A 21,363-nucleotide genomic window follows, 5' to 3' on the forward strand; every position below is an offset into this window, starting at 1 on the left:
GGACCCTGAGGAACATCTACTCCATCCCCCGGCAACGCAGGAATCTCAACTAAAGCATCCATGACAGATGGCAATCCAACCTCTGTTTGAAAACCTCCAAAGAAGGTTCACTGCCTTCTGAGGGAGTCTGTTCCACTGTTGAACAACTCTTACCACCTTACCATCTCCTAATGTTTAGTCAGAATCACCTTTATTATAACTAGAAACAATTGGTTCAGGTCCTACTCTCTGGAGGAGGAGAAAACAAGCTTGCTCCATCATCCATGTGACAGCCCTTTAGATATTTGAAGATGGCTATCATATCTCCTCTCAGTCTCCTCTTTCCCGTACTAAACATACTCAACTCCCTCAACTGTTCCTCATAAGGCTTGGTTTCCAGACCCTTGATCGTCATAGTTGCTCTCTTCTGCACACTTCCCTTAATTTGTGTAATTGAGTCCCTCCTGCAAGCCCCTCTACCCTCTTGCCTGTCCTGTCCATTGATGGAAGTCTACTTACTTCTTCAGGTTTCCCAACAGGCAGAAGAATGCAAATATATGTGTTCCCTCTTTAAGACAGAACAGTGCAAATTACCCCTTAGTTAACTTTAGTCTGATGGTGAACAGTTTAATTTATGATTTCTAATTTGCAATCAGCACACTAAACTTTGGCCTGGTTAATTTAAAAGGTGAACACAAGAGCACAACCTTTAAATTATTGTATATAAAAATCACATTTGCTTTCTTTAAAATATAGATTGATTAAGTCATGTATGCCCTCTGCTTAACCGTTGTAATGATTTATCACTACAAATTGGATTTGGTGAGTAATGATAAACTGTAATTTATTGCACCAGTTGTAAAGGGCACATAAAGCAATTTGGGTCGGGCAAAACATTTCTCAAAAATGAAAATAGTTCTCTCCCCCGCCCCCAAAAAATCACAAATTCTTACTCTTTGTGAGTTAACTTACCCTTCACATTCCCTTCATGCCGGCTACTAACAATAACTCTGTACAAAGCTCTCTGCATACAAAATGGTGGCATTCTTTACCATACTGACAGTATGGAAATGAGTGCAATACATCAGGTTTTGGAATGGGAAGAGACCCCATTACCTGAATGAAAGAATGAGGGCAACTGAAGATTGGATGGCTAGGACACTAATCAGAAACACAAGGATGGGGGAATGGGTGTCCCACCAACTAGTCTAGGGAATGGAATAAATTCATACTATGTCCAGAAACTGCTGGTAGAAACATCTTGTTTTCATTCTGCCTTTGTGCTGACCTTAACAGCCCAGTGGTGTACAGCCCAGTGAACATAGATTAGCTATAAGCAGCACAACAGCACCCATTTAGTACTTACTATCAGGGTTGTGTATGAATGATAAGAAGGTAGATTTACCCACCCTTTCTGCATATGACTAAGTGAGAAGTTACTGATCCATATTAATGATTCTAAGCAAAAAGAAGAGAAGAAGAAGAGTTTGGATTTGATATCCCGCTTTATCACTACCCGAAGGAGTCTCAAAGCAGCTAACATTCTCCTTTCCCTTCCTCCCCCACAACAAACACTCTGTGAGGTGAGTGGGGCTGAGAGACTTCAGAGAAGTGTGACTAGCCCAAGGTCACCCAGCAGCTGCATGTGGAGAAGCGGAGACGCGAACCCTTTCCCCCAGATTATGAGTCCACCGCTCTTAATCACTACACCACAATAGCTCTCAAAGTGGGAAGTGGTGGTTCTTCTGGATAAAAGTAACAGTTATTTCAAGCTAACCAAGGCAAAGTGTGGTCCTCTGCACGTTACATAGAGGACTGTGATATTTTCTTCAGTGATCAGGTGAAGAACCTAAGACCACCTTCCAAATAATACCCTTGTTCACATTTCCTGTCAACTAATCGGCAAGCATCAGACCCCAGCAGATAGTTACTTTCCATCCTCCAATGTGTTCTCCCAGTGCCAGGTACTTAACTGTTGACTTGAACAGTTAGCACATGCAGTATGACAACCTGGTAGTCTCCCTTTAGTGACAGAGACTGCAGCAGTGAAGTAATCTGGGAGCCTTATAGCCAACAGCGCCATGGTGGGGTTAGATTATGATGATTCCCAGGTTGCCATTCCCTGCTTTGTCCAGTGGTTAAGAAGGCAATAGGAAATCTGTGCCCTGGGCCCTGAATGGAGCTGTTTGGCATTTCTCAGCCAGATCCTCTATTTCATCAATCTGGTAGCTTCACAGAAAGGCTTTATCGATCCTATTTCTCACAACATGCCAGCTGCTTATGTGGATCTTCTCTTCTCAACACCCCTGAATGAATGCACCCTCAGCTCTTCATACATCTCATTATGTCAAAATCCACAGATCCAAACCCAGACTAAACAAAGGTGAACTTTACACTTGCAGAAGAAAGGCCAGCATTTTCAGTCTTGCTTTTGGAGTTTGTTTCCTTGTGTTCCTTTTCTCCCCCCAGGTGAAGTCATTTCATATTGATAAATGCAAAGCCTCAAAACTGCAATGCAGCAGGTTTACATGTCTATTTTAGTACCTTGAAAAAATGGATTAAAAATGGATCCTCTGGTTGCTGTGAAAAGGCTTTAATTACACCTATCATGATTGATCGTCTTTTCCGTTTTCAAAATGCCACACACAAACAGGGTAATCATCTGTTTACAAAAAAATAATAATTCTGAAAAATGCATTTTGTTAAATAGTGCAAGTAATACCTGAACTCATTTTAAGATATGGGCCTTATGCCATCCGTGAGAGAGAGGGTGGGATGGGAGTAGGGGAAGGTGATGAAGAGAGAAGGAAGGAAGAAGGGCAAATGTTCAGGTACACTAAGAATTGCATTTATGTAACTGTTTTGTGCAACAAAGGTTGATTGCATAACTTGGATATATAAATCCAGAAATCTAAAATGTATGACCAACCAATTAGGCATCACCTATATGCTGCTGACCTGGTCACTCAGTGCCTTGGACACTGTTATCTGGCTCTCACTGATAAACGTTCTTTTCCCTTCCCACTTGTTTGTCCAGCACCCATATAATATCAACTCACTGGCTATTGTTTAAAGTTACCTTTCAGTTGGAAATCTGTACTCAAGGCAACTTGGAACAATCTTTAAAAACACATTAGCACAATTCAACACATGGCGCTTTGAACTGATCTAAGACTTATAAAGGGATACCCTTTAAAGTTTGTTGAAGCTCAAGCAACGAAGAGTCTTGAAGTAATTTGAAGTGAGAAAGGGGGTAAAAGAGAGACGGGGGGAGAAGGGATAGCAGAGAGCAGGACAGAGGAAATAAAAGTTGGTGGCAAAGAGAAAGGGGGTCCCCCTGACCATCAGCCTCACTGCATGAGGCCCCTAACATATAAAGCCTGACAGAATGTGGCCCTCAGCAGATTCCCCACCTTGGCTAAGAGAATGAGGGAAAACATGTATGAGATGATACCCATCAAGATATATAGGAATATAGGAACTCCTGACCATTAGGTCCAGTCGTGAATGACTCTGGGGTCGCGGTGCTCATCTCACTTTAGTGGCCGAGGGAGCCGGCGTACAGCTTCCGGGTCATGTGGCCAGCATGACTAAGCCGCTTCTGGCAAACCAGAGCAGCACACGGAAACACCGTTTACCTTCCCGCCAGAGCAGTATCTATTTATCTACTTGCACTGTGTGCTTTCAAACTGCTAGGTTGGCAGGAGCAGGAACCGAGCAACGGGAGCTCACCCCGTTGCGGGGATTCAAACCGCCAACCTTCTGATCGGCAAGCCCTAGGCTCTGTGGTTTAACCCACTAGTGCCACCCGGATCCCAATATATAGGAATAAAACCAGCAGCAATAGAGAAATGATGCAGAACATTTCCCCAAAGAAACTGTAGTTAAAAACAATGCCCAGGTAAATAAAGCCATTTTTGCAGCATAGCTAAAATGGAGCTACAGAAGCCTATCAGGGTCCCTTGAAGAATCTATTCCAGGTCCATGATGACATGGAAAATGTGTAATGGTATTAAATGGGAAAGTAGCTCCCCCCACACACTAAATGATTAGCTGTAGTAAAACCTATCAACACATTTCACAGTGTAGCAGTGCTTGTATCCTGGCCTGCAGTATAGCTGCCCAGGCTGCAGTGCTGCCTTATAGGAAAGGCACATGGTAACCAATGGCTACTGGCTTTAACTGAAAGCAGTCTAGGATAAGTAACCCAAGTTCAAGAAGTTTGCTATAATTTTTGTTATCAGATCATCCATACTTGTAGTCAACATCAAACTTTGGCTTTCAGTGTTACAGATTGATAGAATTTCAGCAGAAGAGTTGTTTCAGTGCCTGAGAACTTGCAATATCAATAGTGACTTAGAATCATCTATCATATGCACAGGGGTGATCTGTGGTTCTGTAAATTTCCAGCACATGAAAATAAGCAGAAGGCATGCAAAAAGACATCCAAAAGAAATCATATTATTTTGGTTGTCAACCGAGGTCACGTTGCATGAAATGGCAATTTCTGTGGGATGCAGTACTGATTGCACAATGGAGAAACAGAACAAGGAGGCTGGCTGCCACCTGGACTATTGTTACCACAACTAGGGAATAAAAGCTTTAGGAACATAATGCTGAGTCTTTAAATCTCATAGAAGAATAGAGCATGGAGAAGTGTTCTTGGCGTAATGACACAGAACGATTAAGAATGAAGAAATTCACGAGCTAGCAAGCTAGAAAGATTAACTGACAGTCAAATTAAGCATCTTGCATCTGGAATGGCAAGTGGCTTCACAGGAAATTGTTGCATTAGAGACTTAAGGATTTTAATAAGAAAACTCATTGCCCAGTTGAGGTTGGGACTTAGTCTAGTGATCTGCTGAGGACTGTGCACAATCTCAGATCTCAGAACCCTTTTCAGCATTGAAGGGAATTCAAACAGATCCTGCAATTGGCAGGCAGTGCAAATCATTTGGAATAACCAGACCTTGTATGAACACAACTCATTGAAGTTCCCCACTCAGTTGTGGATCAAACTCCTCTTACAGATGAATCAGAGAAAGATATTGTTATATTCTGTTGACTTATTTGCAACTCCAGAAATACAATTTTTGTCTTCAGAAATGATATTCATGTATATTTTCTGCATTGCTTCATTGAAAACATCAGTGGGGAACCATAAACTCAGTGGTAGAGAAAAAGCTTTGCATGCAAAAATTCCAAGGTTCACTTTATAGCATCTCCAGCTAAGGCAAGAGTAGAGAAGCTACAGACATCCTGATGTTGCTGGACTACAAGTTCAGTTATCCCTGACCAATTGGCTGATCTGAGCTGGAGTCCAAGAATACCTGGAGGTCCACAGTAGCGATGGGTGAATCTGTCAATTTCAGTTTCTCTCAATTCCTAATTTTTCCAAATCTTAAACCTGGTTTTCCAAATGTACACATCAGTTTTCTTTTCTTTTTTTTAAGTCATCCTGGAAATTCATTAGCATTTTAGTGCAAATGTATCTTAGTACACACATTTTTCCTAATATACACATTTTTCCAAAGCATTTCCCACTAATATAATGCATTTTTTGTAGATTATTTTCTCTAATATGTGGATTACTATTTGCATGTTGCCCAAGTATATGCATTCTTGTACCTGGCTGGAGAATTGCATTGCAAAATTCAGATTATTATTATTTCTTACAAGAGTCAGACAAGTACAACTTTTGAAGGATGGTGACATTCAGGTTTGTGTGTTGTTTTGCTAAGTGCAAATTCACTAAGTTTGCTTTCAAATGGAAACTGAATTGGATTTCTCCTCCATTCCTAGTCTACAGATTCTTCACACCTGGGCTAAGAGATCAGGTATCAGGTGATGAAATAGCTGGCTGCTGCAAGTCACAACAGATGGTAATGGGATAGGTATTTCAATAGCCTAAATTGGTATATGTTGCCTCCATAGCCTTTTTTCCCTTACCTGATGTCAGTGGGTTGCATGCATGATCCTGTTTTTTGTTAATATTTTGTCAGTAAGGTTAAAACATCTTCTGGGGTGGGTGGGAATGCTGAATGTGCCAAACCTGGAATTTCTGTACCTGTTACATTCTTGGTTTAAATGTCAAAAATTGGAAATTTGATATAGTAACCAATTTGAAACATTGGGAATACTGAATCAACATGCATAGTATAGCTCATTTTGTGTCTTTAAAAAAGTGATTTTAAAATAAATGTCACAATCAGAGAAGCTCTAAAGTAGTTTCTTCTGAAACGGCAGGATAATATTTGCCTGTTTTCTTACCTACTGGAGGCAGCTGTGACTTTAATCAGTTCATTTGTCTTCATCTGTTCTGTTAGTTTTTCATTCTGTGAGCTGAAATGTTAACTCTGCAATGTAAAATCTTTGTAGGTAGCAGAGACAACTATTTTAATGTGGACACAAGCAGTTTATCACCAGCATTCCATTATTCAATGTGTTGTTGTGTAGCATATATTTATGTCTCCACAGGAATCTCTTCCTTTCCAAGAAATCAACTTTATACAATAATCTAGTCTCATCTCTCCTTTAGTACTTACATTTTCAATGCATTTAGATGAATGGGTGTGCCTTTTCCCCATGTTCTAAAAGGGCATCTTCACTGCAGATGGCATGTAAACGCCATTGCAAATACAATCATAAAACAAACTATCATATTGCAGATTCATTGGAATTGAATGGATAATTTGTATGCTTTTTTAAAAAGGACCATACAATGTAAGCCTACGTTTTCTCTGGGCCTTCGTTTACCTAACACCTAAAGAACTTATTAAATCCAGTGTTATCAGGATGAAATTATTCTTTAAATTGTCACCGATAGTGCTTTATAGCTGGGATGTTCTAGGTATTTCATAACCCTGTTTGGAACACTTAGTAGGTGTAACCAGCCTAGAAAAATGACTGGAGCGTGGAACAAAAATATTTGTAATGTGAAAAGATACATAATCAAACTGTTTTAGGGACCCCTTGGTCATCTGCATTTTGCTGGTGGGTAGTCAGGACATTACCACTCCTCACATGTATTACAATGTGTGCTAAAATTGTCCTCTTTATCTGCTCATACATGTAAGGAGATTTCACCTAGGGCAAAAATACCATAGTCGTAAAGGTAAGCAAGATGTAATTGTCAGACCAATGTTCTGCCAAACAGTTATAGCAAGTATTGTAATTTCTTTTTAAACAACTGGGGTACACCCATATTAGCACTGTCTGTTATTTCCTTTGCCTTCTTTCTGTACCAGACCAAGACTTTGCTGCCTGCAACAGAGACCAAATGGTGCTCCCACTACACACACTGGGCTTAACACTTCAGAACACAGCTGATGTTTCCCTGTTCAGCAGCTAACCAGACTTGCAGTTGAATTGTATGCCAACACTTATGCCAGGTGTGGTATCCTCCACCAACCTTGAAGGCAGCAGGGTAGCTGAGGAAGTGCAGGGTTGGCTGTATGGCAAACACCTGTGACCCTCCAGCAACTTGCCTCTGCTGTGTAACCCCCGTCGCTGTTGCTTGAGGCAGCTGCCCCATTCTGCCTAATGGTTGGGCTCTTCCAATCAATTGTTGCTTTGAACGGTTAATTGAATTCAGAAGAGTTTGCACATCACATCTCTGAATGAGTCCCTGTTCTGGGCTTGTTCCCTCGTTAAGAAAATGTAAACAAAAATATTCAAGGAGGAGGTGTTTCATGAGCTTCACATTCTTTCTGAGGATAAAAGGTTTGGTGTCTACCCAGCAGGGGCTTTATTTTAAGAAACAATTCTACAGCAGATGGTCGATTGGCTCAACTCATGAAGGAACATTACAAGGACAAAATGTACACTACCTCAAGAAGTAACTTAATGTCCAAGCTCTTTGATGTGGATACAAATTACACTTGGAGAAGCCAATCCAATTCTGGGACACTGTGAATTGATACAGATTGCTACCTGGAGCTGTGTTTTCTCCCTCCCTCTGATCACATCTGTTGAAATAAATTATCATTCTACAACTGATTTTCAGGCTCAATACCTCAAAACACTTCAGATTGCTCAGGAAGAATTCCTGTAAGGTTGGAAGGGCCTCATCCCAAGGGATCAAGCAGCAGGCACTAGGGTCCTTATTCTGCGCTATGGCAGGGCAGCAGCCAGGCAGAGGGAAATAACCTCTGCTGTTCTGCAGAAGCACCCAGATAACTGCCTGGGGAAATGTACTGTATCTTATTAGCACAGCTGGGGTGACTACAATCTCTGGAGAGCCATTATGACACACTTACATAACTGCTATGTCAGACTTACAACTCTAGAGCAACCTTTGGCAACCTGGTGTCCTCCAGCTGTTGATGGCTGGAGCTGATGTGAATTTTAGTCCAAAACATCTGGCAGGGCACCTGGCTGGTGAAAGCTACTCTAGAGAATCCTGTATGGTATTTTGCTTCTGGACTGCTACCTTCTGGAACCATTTTGCCTTGCCTCCTAGTTTTTAGATTACCTAATCTAAAACCCTGTCTTGTGGAACACATTGCCCATTGAAGCTAGACAGGCACTGATATTGTACATGTTTTGTCAGGTGCTAAAATTATCCTATTTCTACAGATCTTCAGAGAAAGATGAGTGAACTTATAGGCAGTATCACATTTCTTTTGGAAATTTTGTTTTCATCTGTTTTATTTATTGTATTTTTGTTGTTGTACACTGCTATGATATAGTCTCTAAGTCCCCCAGTCCCCCAATAAATAAATTAGAAATATATTTCTTCTGTCTCTGGCACTTTGGACTTAATAACTGCTAACTTTGGATTTGAACTGTTGCCTGCTGGGGAGTGTCAGCCTTGAACGTAGGAGACCAAGGTTGTAGACTCCACCCAGTCATGAAACTCACTGCATGACCTTGGGCCAGCCACAGTCTCCCAGATCAGCCTACCTCACAGGCTTGTTTTGATGATAAAATGGAGGGAAATACTATGCACACTACCTTGAGCTCCTTGGAGGAATGGTGGGGTATAAATGGAATAATTCATACAGTACAATATAATAAGCAGTCAGAAAATTCTATAACATTATGTATAAATAAATAACCGGCTGCATCCAAATAACTCTTACTCAGAGCAGACCCACTGGAATTAATTTATGGGTGTGTCTACTCTGAGTAGAGAGTGGGCCTTAGCTGCTACAACCAAAACAATTCAATAATCTGTACTTAGCTGTTAGAAGGTGAGATTTATCTACCTACATGCAGGTATTGATTAGGATTGGCAGTCTGGCTTGAGGTGTAGCTGTGCAAGACGGAAAGCCAGCTCACGCAGGGGTCAATGTGGCTCAAAAGTGAATGGAAAAGGAATAGATCAGATACCTTTCAAAGAGGAGGGTTGGCAGGTTGTATTTACCTTGACAGTGATGTTTATTCTGTGGACAAGAGGTGTATGAGCAGATGGGGAGTTGATACAGCTGGAAAATGAAATGGCACTAACTTGACAAATGCCAGTCTAAAGGGCAAGCATTGCTTGAGGATCAGCTTATCTTGCTCAGCAGCTCCAGAAGAGTGTGGGCCAACTGGAATATTAGTTCTTTCTCTAGAGACAAAATTGGAGATGGCAGCTAGCCTGCATGTTGGCTTCCTTTTGTCGAATTATGGGAAATGCTTTGCTTGTTAAAACAGGATTGTCTCAATGGCCAGGGCACTCCCCTTGATGTACAGCCAACCAACAAAATCACAGAACACTGTTTTTTATTGCTATGGACATAATTAGAGAAAGAAATCTCTCTGATAGCTTGATGTCACACAAGAACACTGGATTTTTGTCTCTGTTCACCACTTTTGGCTGTAAAAGAAACAGTGACCTGGTGAGGCAGGGAAAGGGCTTCTGGGAAATAGTATGCTTAACCATGTGGGAAAGGGAAAACAAGGAAATGGTTGTGTCTGCACCATACATATGCTGCTTTCACAACCATGGTATCCCACAAAGAATCCTGGGGGCTTTAGGCTTTTGGGGATCCTGAGGGTTGATAGGAGACCCACCTCATAGAGTTACAATTCACAGCACCCTTAACAAGCTGCTGTTCCCAGAATTCTCTGATTGTTGAAGTGCCATAAGAGTGCTTTAAATGCATGATGTGGGTATGACAAGCTATATTTGATTTTTAAGGCAAGTTCCAATCACACTGAAGTGCAGAAGTACCCAGAAGGATATAAGAAGAGTCCCCAACAGATCAGATAAATGCACATTCCCTTTTTGGTGAACCAGATGCCTCTAGGAAGCACAGAAGCAGCGCTGTGCCTGTTCCTTCTCAGTAGGTGGCATTTTGCTATTAGAGCTTTTCCTATTGAAATTTGACACAATAGTCCTTCTACCTGTGATCTATTTCTCATCAGGTTTCTGAAGCCCAGTAACCAACCAGCTTGGGACTACAAGGATGCACGGAAAAGCAAATTTCAAACTCTCCCTAGAGAGCTGCCCAAACCTGTGCCTCTAAAGCAGTGTTAAGATGCATTCAGTTTATTAGCTGGACCACCAGTTAACCAGGCTGGAAAATAATTTTAACTCCCAACCTCAATTGGCTCTGAGTTGGGAGGTTCCCCACCCACCCTTTTCCTTCAGTGAGTGTATCACTCTGTTAAGCGAGCTTAATATTTTGTCACAATACTGTGTGGAAATGGCATTGAGCAGTAGGGGAGTGAAATATACTCAGAGTCGAGAGTAGATTTCATGCTCTTTATTCAGCTCATAGTGGTGAGGAGAAATGAAAGTTTCCCCAAAATATCTGCTTTATATACATTATTTACACAATGGGCCCCATGTGATTGGCTAATTCCGGGATTCTCCTGTAGGACAATCAGGTTGTGTATTCACTTCCACCTGGAGCTGGATTGGGTGGCTCCTGCGGACCAATCATATTGCTGCATTGTTCTAGGACCAATTATACTGCTGCATTCTGAACCCTATTGTTCTAGGACCAATCAGACTGCTGCATTTTGGATCCTATTCAACTCAGTACATAACAGGGAGGCTTAAGGGATCTGAGGGAGGATAAGGTCAAGGCACAACCCTAACCAGACGGGGCCTAGCTTTGCCTAAACACCTCTCATGGTTGCACAGGGGGGTCGTGGATGTTTGATCTGCACCACGCATTGGTCTGACACAGATCAATTCCCCAAGCGCCTTGGGTGTTTTCCAACCATCAGGCAGAATTCCATTTCAACAGCAAGCACTGAGTGGAATGATGATCTCTTCCTTGCCCTACTGCCATGCCAACCCTGCTTACCTGCTCTATAATCAGCATTGTGGTGTGTTTCCACCCAAGACCATTGTTTAAATGTGTATTATTCCTGCTGTAGCCACAACCTGCCACACAGGTTTTAACCTGCTGCCAACAATATGTTCATGAGGGCACCAAACGGATCTCGTTAGGGAAAGAATTCTACATATGGAGTGTCACAGCTGAAAAGGCTTGCCACCCTCCATAGTTTCCTCAGAGTGGGCACCTTGAGGGTCCAGGTCCATTGGGAGATGTCTATATTTGAAGCTGATATGGTAGCATAACAAGAATGCCATTATCAACCTCAAGCCTTTACAATACAGTGGCCTGCAAGCCTTTCTAACTGACAAGCTACATACTCCAAATAAATAAGCTAACTAGATGCTCCAAGAAAGTATATGCTTAGTTCTGGGGCTTTAAATACTAAAGTGGGTTAAAATGACAACTAGGGCAGAGTTAATCATAAACTAAAAATATTTTAAAGTAGATTATTCTTTGCAGCAAAGACAAGAAAATAACTAGTCTGGAAGATTGCTACTTCCAAAATACAACAGGCAAACACATAAGAAACCCTAACTGAGCAGCTTCTGCAAATTCCAATGCCTTTAAAGTCAATAAATAGTTAAAATGACGGAACTAGGCTAAAATTCAACCTTGCCAAAATAATTTGTGCCCCCTTGGCCTTCTTAAGCTTAAAGGAGCCTGTAATCCACTGGAATTCTTTAAACAACAGCTGAGAAAAAGTCAAAATTAAGATATGGAGGAAGGAACACCCATGGTTATCAGGGCTTATAGGATTAATGGGAAAGGTTCTATCGCAAATGAGGGAGGGGGAAGAGAAGAAACTGTAAAGCTCACTGACTCCCTCGCCAAAGAACAAAATGTAACATCGGGTCAGAAAATTAGAAGCATCTGTATAAAAGGAACATTTTAAAAACAACATATAGTTTTCCAGGTTGCAGACAATTATCGCACATTCAGAAGTCAATTCTACATACAGTAAATTGATTCCCAAATAGTACAAATGTATAAAGTGCATGCTCCTTAACTGCCCTGATTAAATGGGGCCATCCCGTTTTGGGGACTGTGCTCTCGAGAGCACAGTATCCCAAAACATGTATTTTGGGTGCCATGGCAGGTGTCCTTTTGGCTATGATCTTGCATGGGTCATGTGACTCACACAGAAGCACATCCCAGAAAACGCAAATCCTGGTTTTCTGTGGTGACATGTTGTAAGGTATGAAGTCACTCTTCAGTCCAAAGACCTTTGATGTGGTGTGCAATTTAGAATATTTCTTATCAAGGAAGTCAAATCTAAACAAATCGAAACAGTTTATTTAAGAGTAGCAAAACTTTCCTGAAGGGTTTTGTACATGTTGAACCCATTCTTTTCTTTATTAATAATAAAAAATTACAATTTCTAACTACAGAAGTATTCTGTCTTGAGAGACAATGGAGCGCACCTCTGGGGGTGAAGCTAAACTGATGCGTTAGCAGCACCTAAGTGACCTTTCAAGGTGTGCAAACCTGGGCAGTGTGGATGGAGGTCCTGGGCTGCCCAGATGACAAGGCCTTTCTCTCCGCCTCACTGATGTAGAGCAAAGGAAAGCAGAACAATATGTTTGGCACCAGCTTGGCTGCAGGAGTTGCCAGAAGGAGGTGTACAAGACTACAAAAGACTAAAACAATAAACAAGAACTGGTGGTTATTAACCAGAGGTGGACAATCTCAGACCCAGGGGCCAAATGCAGCCCTCCTGGTCTCTCCATGAGAGAGACCATTTGGTCCATCCTTACTTATGATGGCATCAATATTCATTTTTGTACTGTACTGTACCAGTATACATGGGAAATGGCCTATAGAAGACTATAAATGGACTATAAAAGAACTGTAGGAACCCAAAGATGTGGTAAACAACAGAGAATTCCTAATGCTCTGCTTTCATTTTGCAAGCATAGTTCCAGGTGATTTGGAACTCTAGAATCCAGAGACTAATTCATGGAAAGAGAGTTTTGGCCAAAGCTTTGAAGTATAAGATCTTTGGAAGAGTATGAGTTAAAGGTACAACTTGACTTCAGTTTCAATTGATTAATGGAAGGGAAGTGTCACATTGCTCCAAATTAACAGCTCAGTGTTGGGATTCAAAGTGGCATTTCTCTGCATTCTTTATGATAAACTAGCTGGCCCAAACCAGACAACATTTTGAAATTAAAGCTTTTGCTCTGCTTTCCCCATATCTGAAAAGTTTCTGGAAGAAGAAAAAGAACAAGAGAGTGCATTTTTTGTTTGTCAATATGCTACCATTGTAGAACGAATTTAAATTTCATTTTATTACAGCTATAAAATGTCTGCCACATAAAGAGCAAGCGAATAGAGTGTGTGTAGTGCCACAAAATATAAAGCAATCCCTAGATACTAAATAACATACTGCTATGAAATGCAAGACATAAAACAGAAATCATTTCTCACCTTGCACTGATAGAAGCAGAGAAACAAAGTGGGTAGCATTTTTTGAGAGTACTAGCAACCAATAAGGGAAAGGACTTTAAACTATTTGCATATCAACCAGATTCTCAAGCTGTTCAATGGATTATATGTGCACCATTTGGGAAACACCCAAGAAGTCCTTGCCAAAGTGTTTCGGGTCTTAAAACGGTTTAAATGTTGTTTTAACCATTCTTCCCAGTTTTTCTGTTTTCTCAACCTTAGGTTTGCCACATTTATTCACCAGTTCGTGATTTTTAAAAATAAAAAGTCCACTCCTTTTTTAAAAAAAGTGTGCATTTTCCATAATATAAACAATTTGTATGCAATACTGCATACTATTTACTTTTTTTGCAAGCAATTTCCCCTAAATAGCATGCCTTTTTATATGTTATAAAGAGACATTTATTCCAACTTTTACAATACTAGCACCTGGGGCCGTCCAATGAAGCCAAATCTTGGAAGGTTCAAGGCAGACATTTTTATTATTATTCACATGATGCATAATTAAACTATGGAATTTGCTACCACAAGATACAGTAGTGGGTTTAATAATAATAATAATTTATTATTCATACCCCGCCCATCTGGCTTCACAAGAGGATCAATCAAATTCATGGAGGAGAAGGCTATCAATGTCTACTTGTCATGATGGCTGTGTATTATGTCCAGAATCAGAAACAGTATGCTTCTGAATACCAGCTGACTGCAAGGGTGCTTCTGACTTTCTGTCCTACGTGTGGGCTTATCTGAGGAATCTGGTTGGCATCTGCAAGAACGTAACACTGGGCTTGATAGCATAGCTGTCAACCGTCCCTTATTTGGCGGGAAAGTCCCTTATCCAAGCACTGTGTCCCGCTGCTGTCCCTTATTGATGATGTCCCTTAAATTTCCTGGGTTTCAAAGGAAGCAGCTCCTCTCCCTCCCTCCCTGCCGGCCAGGGAGGAGGGAGGCTCCAACTGTGTTGCTTGGCTGCGTTGCTCACCCAATAAGGAGTCTAAGAATGACTGGGGGATGGAGCTTGCATGCCTTGTGCCAATCAAATCAGACTCGCCTTTGCTCAGCGCTTCCCAGCGGAGAGGTGACGGTGGTTTTCCTTGTTGCATCCCCTTTGCCAGGTTGCTGCGCTGTGGGAACCACCACTTGAGGCTTTGTTTGGCTGCTGGCTGGGCTTTCTGCCTTTGGCTTGAAGGGGCTCAGAAGTTGAACATACCTGTGCTTGGAAAATCCCTTATTTTAGCTGCTGATCCCTTATTTTCGAGGCTGCTGGTCCCTTATTTTCAAATCTGTAAGTTGACAGCTATACTTGATAGGCCTTTGGGCTGATCTAACAGGGCTCTTCTTTCAGTCTTATGAACACAATTTAGTTGAAGCTAAGCACCTTAAAAATCCCAATGAAAGACCTAAACACTGAGACAAATAGCTGGATCATGCCCACTGTCTTTTAGTGAAAGAAGCAGAGGGCCAAACTGCCTTTTGACAATGCATCAAAATTAAAATGCATCTTCAAAATGAAGGCAATATAATATTATTTGATGAGCTAGCTGCTGCTTTTGTCTATAAATAGAGCAACCTTTTAAAAAATAAAAGTCAGAATATTATCCCTGATTATCAAACCATCTAATTAATATAACCTTTGCAGAGTGACAATATTATATATAACTATGACCTTATTTATTAGCCTTCCGTGAATCATTTCCACCACTCTGCAGCGCGTTGCAGCCTGCAATTTCTACACTATCTCAAAAGTAAAAGGTGATATGATGAAGCTGCTGTCATGTTTCACTGTTAAAAATGCCCCAATCAAAATTAATATGTCAGGAGAGAAAAATGTATTTAAAAACTGGTCATGGGCTATGCACAATGTAATTGACCACTTCACAACACAATAAATCTAAATCGTTCTACCTTCAATTAAACCTCTCTCCTTTTTTTGCATTTCTAATAAACCCAGTAAAATTACATTATTTTAATGAACACTGGCAGTTCTAGTAGATCTGGTAAGAAGTGGAAGTTTTTTAAGTTATTACCGTTCTTGCATGACAAGAATATTGAGAGTTAATGAATTTGTTTGCTACTATTGGTTGTTTGGATACTGAACTGAAAGCAAGCAGCAATGGGACAGAATAAATCCCAACTCCTTATTCATCATTCACATTTGTATCCCATCCTTTCTCCAAGGGCAGGATCTCAGGGCGGGATCAGGCTATCCCGATTTTACCTTGCAAGAACTCTCTGTGTAGTAGGTTAAGCTCATAGATCACGACTGCCCCGAAGTCACTCTGATGGCAGCAGCGGGTGGTGATAGTGCTGGGTGGGTTTAGCCCAGGAGATCTCTTCACCCCCTCAGCAGCAGTGGTCTATGGGCAGTGGAGATCTGATATTTTGATCCCCTGTGCAGATCCAGCCTCAAGAATCCATTGTAACATTGCTGGTTACACTGTGCACCCGGCTTCCCAATGGCTGCTTACTGAGAGTGAGCAATGGTTATTTATTGGAGTCAGGAAGGTTACAGGATGGGATAGTCTATGGGATAGTCCAATCAGCATATGGATATCCACCAGACCAAAGTACTTTTTTTTTTTTAAGAAGCACTACACCATTTTCAGTAGGTAATCTCTAAACCTATTAATCAGGGGTAGAGAACATGTGGTCTGCTAGATGTTGCTGAAGTGCAACTGTCATCATACTTAATCACTGACCATGTTGGCTTGGTCTGATGGGAGCTGGTGGCCAACAACCTCTGGAAGTTCACATGTTCCCCCACCTACCCATTCTAAATATGTATTTAGCAACAGCTCACATATTAATACAACAACATAATATCTTACATTCAGGTAGATAGCCTTGTTGGTCTGATGCAGTCAAACTAAATTAAAAAATTGTCCAGTAGCATCTTAGAGACCAACTAAGTTTGTTCTGCGTATAAGCTTTCCTGTGTATCTGAAGAAGTGTGCATGCACACGGAAGCTTATACACAGAACAAACTTAGTTGGTCTCTAAGGTGCTACTGGACAATTATACATACTATCTTACAGTTTATTTTACAGAATAAGTCATGCAAAGTGGTTGGAGCATTGAGTTCACTCTGACAACATAGTAAATTTATGTAATGTATGGAGCTGAGAATGATATCTTCTTCATCCTCCTTCACAAACCATAAGCAAGGGTGGACACTGTTTACCAGAAGGAGAGATTGCTAATCACCTGCAATTATTTAATCAACTTTTCCTTGAACTCAGAACTACCAACACTTGGCTCAAGTAGACACACAGGTTTGTAGATTATGAAAAAGCAAAGATGCTCCTTCCTTAATTAAAAGTTCATTCATAGGGAGTTTTAGGACATTGACAAATGAAACTCCCTATGGATGATAATTTAATCAAGGAGGATCTTCACCAGAAACTGGAGGAAAGTAATAAGGAGCTCATTACAGAGTAATCACCCTCAATAACCTCCAGCAAAGCCACACATTGTATAAATAAAGCAGTGTGCTATTAAGTGGCAAGAGGCCTGATAAAATTGATTCTGTTTAAGGGTATATGCAGATGTAGCTTGCCTAGTGAGCCTATTGCAAGGGTGCGTTCCTTGTTTCTGTCACATGAGCATCTCATTTTTGATAGGTGGGTATATATGCAGATAGATGTTAAGTGTCATAAAAGGATAAAATGGTTCTGTGAGTAAGTTTTCTCAAATTTCCAAGGGCAACCGCATTTTCACAAGTATGTAAAATAAACGAGCTCAGCCACAGATAAGCCTTTTGCAGCTGTTCCAGTGGAAACAGTTTTAGTCAGAGCACTGTATGTCTAGAACAAATAGTATTAGTTCTATTTTGTGACTGGGAGCGGTCACCGGGACTATATAACACCAGTCCTAAAGTATCTACACTGGCTCCCAGGTTTGAGAATGTGGGACACGGGTAGCACTGTGGTCTAAACCACTGAGCCTAGGGCTTCCCGATCGGAAGGGCGGCGATTCAAATCCGGGTGAGCTCCCGTTGCTCGGTCCCAGCTCCTGCCAACCTAGCAGTTAAAAAGCACATCAAAGTGCAAGTAGATCAATAGGTACCACTCCAGCGGGAAGGTAAACAGTGTTTCTGTGCGCTCCTCTGGTTTCACCAACAGCGGCTTAGTCATGCTGGCCACATGACCTGGAAAAACTGTCTGCGGACAAACGTTAGCTCCCTCGGCCAGTAAAGCGAGATGAGCGCCGCAACCCCAGAGTCATTCGCAACGTAACTTAACTGTCACGGGTCCTTTACCTTTTTATCCATAAATATCTTGTACTAATAATGAGTATTTCTCAAATGACTTTCACACAATTTTGCTTTGTTTCTAGGCTCTTACTTATCAATATCTCTCCGCTGTTTCTGCTAGATCTTTACCATACCACCTCCCAGTGTTGCAGCTATTTGCATCCTGAAACTGAATTTCTTGTTCCCATCCAGCAAATGAAGCACAATTCTTCCTAACACAGGAGTGGCTAACTTTTTCAGTATGAAGGCTGCATTCACCCTTGGTGAGCCCTCCAGTGTCTGCATGCCAGTCTGTGTAAATCAGCTGAGGAAGAGGATTCTTGCTTCTTCTCCTTGATCAATCAATCAAATGACTGGGGACTGGTGAGTGGGAATTCACATCCCCATCAGGATGCTGAACTGAGCAGAGTTTTTATAATATACACTTGGGAGTAGGGGTGGATCAGCTCCCAGGACAGAGATTACCCACCCCTGCTGTAGCACATACATGGTTAACCCCCTTACTAATTTAGGCCTATCAGTATAGAGCTTCACTCATTAAACAGTCATTAAAAGCGGGAATCTGATGAGTATTGGATTCAGATCTAAAACCCATGTGGCTGGGCTTGAGCTTATTTAAGTCTTAAGTCAGGTGTGCAGCCCTAATTTCAAATATATTAGCTTAAAAGAGTTAGGAGGTCATATGATTGAAACACATATGCAAATCACTTCAGCAGTCACTTTTTATTGTTATCTTTTGCATACATAGCTGGTAAAAACCCAGGAACAGATAGTGAAAGTGAGCTTGGTTGCAAATGAAGCTTTTAAATATTTTTATGTGCGTTTTTATTCAGAGTGTAAGAGACTTTATGGCTTTGTTTTATAATAGCTATTTATTTTGATGGGTTTTAACCACCACAAATGATTTTTATTGGCCTAACAGTTGGCGAAAACTGACACATTGTTATGTTTTATGCATCTCTTAAGTAATATTCTTTAAATGCATTGGCCTGTGAGGGACCTATTTTAATATGATGATTGATTGATTTTGTCAAATCAAACATGGCAGTGAATGTTTCCCTTTTTTTTAGTTAGAATAAATAAATGCTGGCATTATAGTTCAGAGGAGTGTACGAAAATACTGGAATCTGATCAGAAATACTAACAAACACAATTTTTCATTCGCGGTGAATTTTCCCCAGTTGTGTTCTAGAAGCAGCTATTTCTGCTCGTGAGTTGGTAACCAAAAGTAAGTACATTGTATGAAAAAAATAAGGGATACAATCCAACCAAAGTCAATCACTTTCTTGTTATCGGTGGTTTCAGTGGAGTTAATCATGTCTCCTTCCACTGAAGTCAGTGGTACTTTGAAATGCTTCCCTTTGAACAGAAATTGCTCTTTAATCTTACCTCTGCAGATAGGAACTGGAAAATCCCAGGATGCTGTGTTGACTGAGTTAGCTATACAGGTGAGCTGGGGGTGTCCATCCAAGATGTATCCTGTCACACAGCTGTAGCGGATTTTGTCACCAACATCAAACCTTGTACCATACAAGACGCCTTTAGGTGGGACTCCAGGATTTCCACAAGAACTGCTCTGTAATTCTGTAAAAGAAGAAATGGATCATCATTACTATAAGAAAACATAAGTGAAATAACATATATTTGAAACACCATTGAAAAAGCCTGCAAACACCCCGTTTTGCCCCTGCCCCATTCTGTCACTTTTTGTGATGTTTTCGGGTCACTTCCAGGTTCGGCGCAATGCATGTATGCGCGGTCGCAGACATGTTGGACGTGCCTAAAATGGTCGCTGCCTGGACTATGTGACAATCCGTTCTTAGGGGGAAAGGTCTCTGATATGATGCATAATGTCACAGTATAGACAGTGGTAAAAAAAATAATAATGGGTGAAGCCAACTCAATAAACCAAAACAAGTAATCTAAACAATTCCTTTATAGCTTTCATAAAAGAGTTCAGGGCAACAATCAAGTAGAGTCAATTTCTACTAGCTAAAGAAATTATGATGCATTTTAGGGAGTAATATTGCAGCTCTACAGAAGCCCCACAGGAGATAAATCAGGACCTTGAGTACTGAAGATAGATAAAAGAAGTGTACTGAGAATAATTAACCTTTTGAACTATTTTCCCATTTTTTTTCCCTGCAGCCAGAAAAATAAGGGTCAGAGATACAAGTAATTAGCAAGTAATGAAAACTGAGACACCAACACTTTGTTTTTTAGTCTGCAGTGACCAACAAGCCAATTACACCAAGAAGAAAAAGCAACCACACGAGTTTAACGATAAACCACATAACACCAGTGGCTACTTTTTGTCCAATGATGGCCATACATTTAAACAGCAAGATTTTAACACCTTTTAATCCTTTTGTTTTTTTGTACTTGGCTGGGAACTCACAAAGTGTATAAATTATAATCTGAGGTATTACACTGAAGGAAAACCTATTTCCATATCAACCTGCCCAAAAACTAAGGTCATCCGAAAATGTCCTTCTCCAAATGCTTCAGCAAGGCTGATGTCACCAATGGATAGAGTTATGGAATTATCTCCCCAAGGAATCAAAGCTGTTATCATTTAGATGTCAGGCTATAACCTTGCTATTCACTCAGCCATGCACCTGATTTTTCCACCTGCTGCTTTTATTTATGGTCTGCTTTAGTATATTGTATTTAAAATTTTGTTTTCATTCTTGTTGAAAACCACCTTGGAAGCAATCATGATAAAGTGCAGTATAAAAAAAAACCACCCTTGTAACTTTCAAAACACAATTGTAAATAAAAAAGGTCCCACTCCTATGCCCACCCGCTGTATCGCTGAGTTCAATGGTACTTTATTCTGAATAGATACATATAGAACTGTGCTGTAAAGGTGCAATCCTGTACCCACTGGGCTGGGAATGCACCCTGGTTCAATGAGGATTACATCTTGGACATAGAGAATTTAAATCGGTTTACTAATGATATTGACTAGGAGTATAAAGGTGAAAATTCATTGTTGTGCTATGACGAACGCTCCTGCAGCTTGCTAGATGGAATGGTTTTCCCTCTGCTCCTCCCAACTGTTCTCGGAGTTCTCCCACCCACCAAGTCATCTTTTGGGGGCACCATGGGGCATAGAGGAAGAAGAGAAGAAGAGGAGTTTGGATTTGATATCCCGCCTTTCACTCCCCTTCAGAAGTCTCAAAGCGGCCTTTCCTTTCCCTCCCCCACAACAAACACTCTGTGAGGTGAGTGGGGCTGAGAGACTTCAAAGAAATGTGACTGGCCCAAGGTCATCCAGCAGCTGCATGTGGAGGAGCGGAGACGCGAACCCGGTTCACCAGATTACGAGTCTACCGCTCTTAACCACTACACCACACTGGCTCTCACACTGGAGAGCGGGGAGCCCCACTGCCCAAGGGCTTGCAC

At 41.1% G+C, this 21,363-nt stretch overlaps 1 protein-coding gene across 5 annotated transcripts in view; it reads right to left on the bottom strand.

The window, feature by feature from the left end:
• CSMD3 (CUB and Sushi multiple domains 3) overlaps window positions 1-21,363 on the bottom strand; it is a 584,373-nt gene that overhangs the window by 385,044 nt on the left and 177,966 nt on the right. For all 5 annotated transcript variants that reach the window (XM_083621789.1, XM_083621788.1, XM_083621791.1 and 2 more), the window contains exon 4: window positions 19,345-19,539. In XM_083621789.1, coding sequence (XP_083477915.1) covers window positions 19,345-19,539 — 195 coding nt within the window. The remainder of the gene's footprint in view (window positions 1-19,344; window positions 19,540-21,363) is intronic.

The sequence above is a fragment of the Podarcis filfolensis genome, assembly GCF_964270895.1.
Source record: "Podarcis filfolensis genome assembly, chromosome: 7".
Lineage (NCBI taxonomy): Eukaryota > Metazoa > Chordata > Lepidosauria > Squamata > Lacertidae > Podarcis > Podarcis filfolensis.